Source organism: Protomyctophum bolini (assembly GCF_963924005.1).
Source record: "Protomyctophum bolini genome assembly, chromosome: 6".
Lineage (NCBI taxonomy): Eukaryota > Metazoa > Chordata > Actinopteri > Myctophiformes > Myctophidae > Protomyctophum > Protomyctophum bolini.
The window spans coordinates 40,139,024-40,147,313 of NC_137867.1; the positions used below are offsets into that span (position 1 = coordinate 40,139,024).

Below are 8,290 nucleotides of genomic sequence, written 5' to 3' on the forward strand. Positions count from 1 at the left end.
GCCCGTTTTGATCAAGGCTTCTCCCAGGAGCCAATGCTGAAACTACACGCACATGCACACATGCACTCAGTTACAATACTACGCACGCATGAGCCCACATGCGTGCACAGTTGCACACCAGGTCCAATTTGACTGCTAATCCCCATAAATGTATCCTCCTAACAACACAGATGCATAATTTTCTTCTCTGTCTGTGGGCAAAAACAGCTGGAACTGTTTGTGGTGGCTCATAAAAACAGAAAACAAATGTTATTGCCCATGATTAGTATGAATGTCATTCTCTGTGTCTCTCTCCCTCTCTCTCGTCTTGTGTTATGAGTAGTGTTTGTTTGTGCTGCAGTTTCAGTAATTGTATTTGTAAATCTTCTGACAATAAGTAATACTTCTATCTCTGATGTGGTCATGCTCAATGTGTCACACACTGACCCTGCTAATTTCAAGATGTTGCATTTGCGAAGATTGGCAAACTATGGATAACATCTGCACTGTGTTCCGAGTGGCTGTATGTAGATTGTAGAGACACTTTGAAAACCCCTTCTTTCACCCTTACTCACTCTCAAAACACATTTCTTGTCAGGGGCGGACGACAGTTATGATGTACAGCAGGATGCTGGTGGAGAGGGGAGATGTTTTTCCAAAATTTCAAAACTACATCTCTATCTGCCGTCGTCATGCTTTCAGGATGATGAGGAACAGGACATCGAGAAAGGGGATACAAGGTATTATTATAGGCGTTAGGGCGTAGCAGGTATAACATTTAGCCATCTGCTGTTATTTCGATAATATCTTTGGTTTTGCCCTACTCCCAGAAATCGTATCTGAGCTCTGAAGCCAGGTCTCATAAGTGATGTCATTGGTTGGGTGGTTGGGGGGGGAAGACGAAAACATTGTAGCATGTACAACGCCACATGTACTGTAGAAATATACCCACAGCATCTTGGTATGATCTGTTATTCCCCAGGAATATTTTTCTGGAACAAAACAGAGGCGGTGATGATCCAATTACGGCATGTTTTGTGAAAAAACATCCTGTGGAACGTCAAGCGGTTCATTTTCGGCGTTGAGACGCCAATCCTGGTCCCTTTGTCCATTTATAACGTGCAGATGTACTATGTCTTTGACACAGGCCTGCGGAGGAGGAGGAGGGCTCCAGCCTTCTGGAGACCACCGAGGTAAACACGAAACAAAGCATCCTGGAGAGCTCCGTGTTTCGGGACCCCTCTTCGAATTACACAAGTCAGCAGGATCGCACTAAACCTGAACGAAAGCAGGAGCCCCTGTCCCCCTCCAAGTTACAGGAACCGTCTGATGATGACGGTGACATCATGCAACAAGGCTCCGGTGGGAATGGCAGCTCTGTGACCCGTGGTGAAAACCGCAGCTCAGGGCAGATCATGGATAACAGAGTTGGCCCCTGCGCCCCTAAACAGCCTCCGCACGGGCAGGCCGGGGAAAAGGGGGGGAAATGCAACCCTCTCCTACTAGTGCCTGCAGCTGTCCAGAAAAGGAGGCCCCTTACATCTGCTAAGAAACATGGGTCCCACATGGATGGCCTGGGAAGGCTCCCCATAATAAAAACCACCAAGACCCTAGTGTGGGGACCCCATGGACCGCAGGAGATTAAAGCTAAATATGTGCTACAGGGCCACTTGAACACAAGAACGACACAATCATGCTGCTTATATTTGATACCATAGCAGTGACTGATGTATCTTTAGGATGATACGATGCCTTACCTCATAGTTGGACAGCTGTGACCTCTAGAGAGGTCAGTTGTAGGGTGTGGCCTAACGTCTACAGAGACTGGCCTCTCGGACTGAGTGGTCAGTTTGATTCCCACAGCCGTAAATGGATGTCCAACAACATTTTCCATGTGACTAGTGTTCATAAAGTGAGAGGTGGAATGCATTACCTGCTCCCTCTAAAGCCCTAACCACACCAAAGGGTCACCATGCAACTCCTTGGGTCCAAACAGTTGCAAGGAGTTAAAGGTAAAACTGTCTTGACCCTTTGGTGTGGTTTGGGGCCATTGAATTCCATGCGTTGAATCACTAGGGTAAACGTGGGTCAACGTGCAACAAGTTACAAGACATATCACACCGCAGGGACAACCCTAAAACCGTCTTGACCCTTTGGTGTGGTTAGTTAAATTAATAATCTACATTCTACAAGACTATCAGAAACACAACAGACCAGGGCCAACACAGAAGTTATGCATTATGCATTCAAGAAAGTCTATCTCGTTATGTTCTTAGTCTGGAGAACTGCATCAGCTTAATGCGTACATCCTAATTTACTATAGATATGTTAACCTTTCAACCTGGTGTTACTAGTTTGGGCATGTCAGAAAATAGCAAACATGACAGAATGTACTGTATAAACTAATAGATTGGCTATTGTATGCGCTTCACTCCCTCCAGCCCAGATCCGAGCAAGTGCCAGAGGCTAAAGAGGATATTGTGATCTTATTTCCACTTTTAGAAAAGGCAAATATTTGCATTAGTCACTCTCTTTGAGTGGGAAGAGGATATAGGGCACCCTAATGATAAAGCATTGTGTAAACACACACATCACAGACATGGCTCTGGGCAATCAACCTTCTGGTCCAGTATGTTATCCCAAAAAGGTCACACTTCTGACACACACAAACAATCATAAGCAGATGGCCATTGTGTTCACTTCATCTGTAATTATCCAGATCCCTTCAGACAATTGGAATAACATTGCTAATGGTGCAGAGAATGCTGATAGGAAGCAGGAGAGTTTTAAAAAATACTTAGGCCTACGCATGCCATGGAAAACGAAAACAAAGCATGGACAGGGTGCAGCAGAGAATAATTCTCAGTAAATGCGAGAATTTGAAACACTTACAACTGCATACTGTATGGTATGATATGATGCATGATGTGACAGAGCATCAAAGGCAGCCTAAGATTTAGACTCTTGTCGATATTTATCAATTTTGACATTTCTATCTACGAGATAGAATCTACGAGAGTCTAAGCGTTTGACTGAGGGAGGAGAGAACGGCACCAGCTGCCCCCAATAGATCTTAGGCTAAGAGCTCCGAACATGTACAACAATAAATGCATAATTTAAGGTGCTTACCCTGATGCGCCAAATGTTAGAGAGGCCTACGGGGTGCTTGTGCAATGTATTAGTCCGTAGTTTTCAATAAAGACGTGTTTTAATCCCGTTTACTTCCTGTTTACATTGAGCGTAATCCCGGTTTTCACCGGATGCGCCCCCTCACTACCGCCATCCTATGGCCATTGGGAATTTCCGATGGAATCGGCCACAGACGGGATTGAAACATATTTTGAAAACTACGAACTAATACATTGCACAGGCACCCCGTAGGCCTCTCTAACATTTGGGGCTTCAGGGCACCTTATATTAGCTATTTGTATATTTTCGGAGCACTAATGGGGCAGCTGGTGCCGTTCTCCCAACTCAGGGAATTGAACACTTAAAATTCGTAGATTGAAAAATGTCAAAATCGATTAAATACAAAATATATTAAAATAAATCATACTAGGCTACATCACAGCCAGGCACATCTCTTCGCTGTTGGGCAGAAACGAAACTACTTTCTTTGTGGGTTTTTACAAACATTGAAACAATGAAAAGTATTAATAGTGCTTCGTCATTCTAATCAATGATGAAAACAACTCCGTAATGGTCAAAAAACTCCCAACTCCACTTGAGCTGGATTTTGGTAAAGTGATGTTAATATACATCACTTTACATCATGTTAATATTAACATTCAATTATCTTAAAGTCACCATACCAACTTTGACGACATTTGGTTTCTGCCCAACAGCAGATATATTCTGTGTAATCTTTTTGTACAACCCCAATTAGTCAGAAACTTTGTGATTTAAAAATATAAAACGTTATTTTCATGGCTTTCACTGCAGCCTCTTGACCTGAGGGGTCCATAAAATGTCCACTCTGAAATACTGAAAATATCCCAAAAGAAAACATATGGATGCTTGTCGTCAAGTTGGACAAAACAAATAATTCTTATACCTGGTCTGGACTCGATATTTAAATGACCTCAAGGTGACCATTTGTTTTGGGGCGACATGCAGTTCTGATGCATCCAAATGTAGCTCTATGGCACCCCCTTGTGCACAGCGATTACAAGACATCTGCAATTTATATTACGACTAGCAGCCACATAAGAGCATAAATAGACGAATTAGACATAATTGTGAAGTTCCACTTTGTATACATTTGTAATTTATGACTACACGTTATGGAGTGAATTTATATAGGCCTACTTCAGTTTGTGCTCGGTTACATTTTATCCATGTAGAACAAGATAATAAAATGTGGACTTTGTCCTTCCAGGAAACCTGAATTCTCAAAGATTATGCACCTCCTCTCAATACCCAATAATATATCATTAAGTAAAATATGGTCACACTGAAGTATTACAGTGCATGGTTCAATAAACATTTCACAGCCAAACAATTTTATATAATGCACAATTTATTTCAATGTGCAATAATGAAGGCAATGGAGATTTGAACTGTAAAGTTAATCTGGTAGAATTTAGTATTTCAAGTTATCATGCAGACAGAAAACAATTACCGGTATACATTTGGTGCCATCTGATATGGCAATAGAGGGTATGCGCATGCATAAAGTGAATGGGAAATAGTGGCAAAGTGAGTTTAATGTTGTTTAACGTCGTTTAATGCAATCAGACTTTTGTTTGGATGTATGGGCTAGTATAAAGGCCAGAAAAGTAGTTTTTGACACTCTGTAGACGTTCCCGCATAACTTCCCGGTATGATGGCATCACACGCATACCCTCTATAATGGATCAGGACAACCATTTCAGCCATTACTACCCAAAGTTCCAGACTAGTGATTATTATATTACTTAATAAAACCAACTGAAACGTGTTTTTTTTTTTTATGGTTTTATTTTAATTTTTTTAAACCAAAAAATGTTAACCATGACACAAAAAGCATTTTAAGCTTTGACTGCAAATTTGCGCATAGAGTAAAGGAGGTCCTTCTTCTGCTGCTTCCTGGTCTTGAGGCTGGACTCATGTTTGGTGAGCTCGCGGCGGATAGCTCTGGTCTTCTTGGGCCTCAGGTCCAGGGGCTTGTACTTCTTGCCCTGAAAGGAAAAGGATAATCAAAGTATTTAACATCAGGGACACCAATTAGAGAAAAGGAATAGGTCAATACTATTAAGACAAACCAAAGCAGTGAGCAAACCAAACATGTCATGTACGTTGATCTGAAGTGGACAATTTCTTTTTTTGTTTACATCTCATAATTTTCTGTGCATTTGAAGCAATGTTCAAATGGGCATAATTTGTGAAATATTAACAAAACCCCACTATCAAGGAGATGATGGCAATCTCAAGTCTCAGTCTTTTGGTAAGCAGTTGTTGAAAATGCATCAGCAAAACATCAGCTCAACAGATATCATCTTTGAATAAAGACGCCATGCACCAATGAAGAGGAAAAAAATGTTCTATGTCCTACAAGTGGTAGCTGTGTGTCCAAAACATTAGTATGGACCATAGTTAGTGGTCAGTTTGCCATGACTCCATGTGAATATGGATCAATGTGTAACCACCATTCTCACCTTGTAGAACTTCCTGAGGTTCTCTTTCTGTGTCTGGTTGATGACAGTCAGGACCCTGGCAATAGATTTGCGGACGACGCAGCTGAGGAAGAAGAGTAAGGTTTCATTAATATCAATGTTTAAGAAATTAACATTCTTTGTGAACACCATTGGGGGTCATTTTACGACATTGTCTTAATTTGTGAGTCTTACCAAACAAACATGAAATTGTTTCGACCACTTTCTCATAACCAATTCCATCTCCTAACATACTTATCGTACAACCACCATTATAAAGTGGCAGATTTTCACTCCAATCGGTGGTTGCCAAATTGTCTGATAATAAAATAAAAAATGTATGAACGAGCTACACGATTTCCAGTCGCTTGACTTGTCATGCAGGCCAGCATTAGTTACAAAAAAATAAAGAAAATCACCTACGGCCGAGCTAGAGAACACCAAAGACAATACATAATAATAAGTAACATAATTCCGGCTTGAATATAGCTTTTGGGTGAACAAAACTAGAACAACAACGCTGTTTGCTGTCAGGATGTGATGCGTGGAGTCAGTTCGCAACTTCGCACAGCGTCTCGTCTTTGCATTGACTTTGTATACAGTCATGCCGCTCGAACTACCACGTTTAAACTAGGTTTGAAAGTAGTTTTATTACTAATGCAAAAGCTTGAACAAAGTAATCCTTGACAGAGAAATGCATGCGTTGTAAGCCCCATTTAAATTAAATCCGTATGCCGATAAATGTCAGCTTTACGACATCAACATGCCTAGAGTAGACCTACATCATCCACAGTTTTTACATAGTTAAACTTCATTTTGAACAGAATGATGAAAGGCAGACAGTGAGGTTAAAATGATACTGTTCAAGACAAACTATTTACTGAAATGTGTACAAATGTCATTTTCTTGACAGTTATATATGCAGGCTTATGTCATGTCTCAGTCTTTTGGTAAGCAGTTGTTGAAAATGCTTCAGCAAAACATCAGCTCAACAAATATCATCATAGACGCCATGCACCAATGAGGTTGTGGATGAATCGACAGGTGTGTGTGTGTGTGTGTGAGGTTAAGTTACCAGCAAAGCTAAGCACTGATCATTGGGGATACATGAAATACTCACATCTTGGAGAGTTTGGAGGCAGCTCCGCCTGTCACTTTGGCAACACGAAGCTGGGACAACTCATTCTTCAGGTCGTCCAACTGTTTCAAAAGCTCTTCCTTCTTCTTGCCCCTCAGATCTCTCGCCTTAATCTTAGCCTTAAAAAGAAAAGATTGTAAAATTAATGTTGAAACCTCAATCTTGACGTTTATTGCTTCAAAACTTCTGGGTAGGCAATTGTTAAATTAAATATTTACAAAAACCCATTATCAGTGACATTCAAGGCAATCTCAGGTCTCAGTCTTTTGGTAAGCAGTTGTTGAAAATGCATCAGCAAAACATCAGCTCAACAATTATCATCTTAGACTTTGGATGCCATGCACCAGAAAATGGGACACAATTATCCATCTGCCACGAGTGGAGAGAGTGCGCGTTAAGAAATTAAGAAACGTTTTTCACAATGTGCTAAACTAAAGTACGAACAAACAGTGACCACTAAAACGGACATATCGTGGCCTCATTCCTGAAGACATGTGCCGGACGGTTGCTAAAAAAGCCCCATTAACTAAATATTCAGACGTTGTAATGATCAATTTTTAATATATATAATTGGTCTAAAATTAATTAATCTCGACAAACTGACGCCACAGTACAGTACTACGGAAGAGTCTTTAAGCACTAACTCGAAGCGTTGGCGTTAGGCCGCAACGTTATTTACTAGAATCCTACACTATGTCAATGATACGCAGTATAGATTAGTTATTTAGTTCACGTTCCCTGGTGGTTATATTGGTAAGAACTTAATATCAAAAGAAGCATGGAATGTTGCGACGAGCCCCGTTTTACAGATCCCGATTCCCGACATCAGCTAGCGTGCTAGCATAGCATGCACGATAGCAAACACAGTAGCTGTTTACAGCGTCAGACAATTTAACGGCTTTGTCAAAATGTATGCACCATTGTTACTCTGTACACACATCAATGCTCGTATAAGGTGTTTATGTAGAGTAATATGTGCAGCTGTGGTCGTTTGCTGATAGATAAATAGGAGATTTTTTATGATTTGAGGACAAGCTGCGCTTCTCTCACCATGTTGCTTGACGCTGCCCCGTTGGAAAGGCCGGACGGAGCGCGTGCTCACAAAAAAGTAACCGGACAGTGTTGCCAGATTGCGTGAGAGAAACAAGCAACCAGCTCTATGAAAACAAGCCCAAAAGAGGCGACTGGGCTATTTGGAAAATAGCCCAGACAATGTTTGATATCCGGGTCCCTGCCTGCATAGCCTGCCTGGACCATAGAGTATTAAAAGGGGGCCTGGACCCTGGCAAACATATTTCTTTATGTAGGGTCAGGGTGCTTATTAGGCTACTGCTTTAGCTGGACAAATGCATTCATCAAGGCTAGCTGGGGGTCCTTGGCATGGAAATTTCACTGTATGTACTGTATGAGAATCAATGGTTTAAACATTAGGAAACAAGCCCAAATAAGCAATTACACTTTAGCCCAACCCGCAACTACGAACTACCAATAATTATTTACAAGCAACTTTACAGAAAAATAAGCCCAGTCTCTTATAATA

At 41.2% G+C, this 8,290-nt stretch overlaps 1 protein-coding gene across 1 annotated transcript; it reads right to left on the reverse strand.

The window, feature by feature from the left end:
• Positions 1 to 4,918: 4,918 nt before the first annotated feature.
• On the reverse strand, positions 4,919 to 7,898 carry rpl35 (ribosomal protein L35). The gene is made up of 4 exons (XM_080766040.1): positions 7,801 to 7,898; positions 6,733 to 6,869; positions 5,616 to 5,697; positions 4,919 to 5,138 (listed from the first exon to the last, which is right to left on the reverse strand). The coding sequence occupies exons 1-4, from the start codon at positions 7,801 to 7,803 to the stop codon at positions 4,989 to 4,991; spliced, it is 372 nt and encodes a 123-aa protein (XP_080622166.1). The 5' UTR covers positions 7,804 to 7,898; the 3' UTR covers positions 4,919 to 4,988.
• Between the last annotated feature and the right edge of the window lie 392 nt (positions 7,899 to 8,290).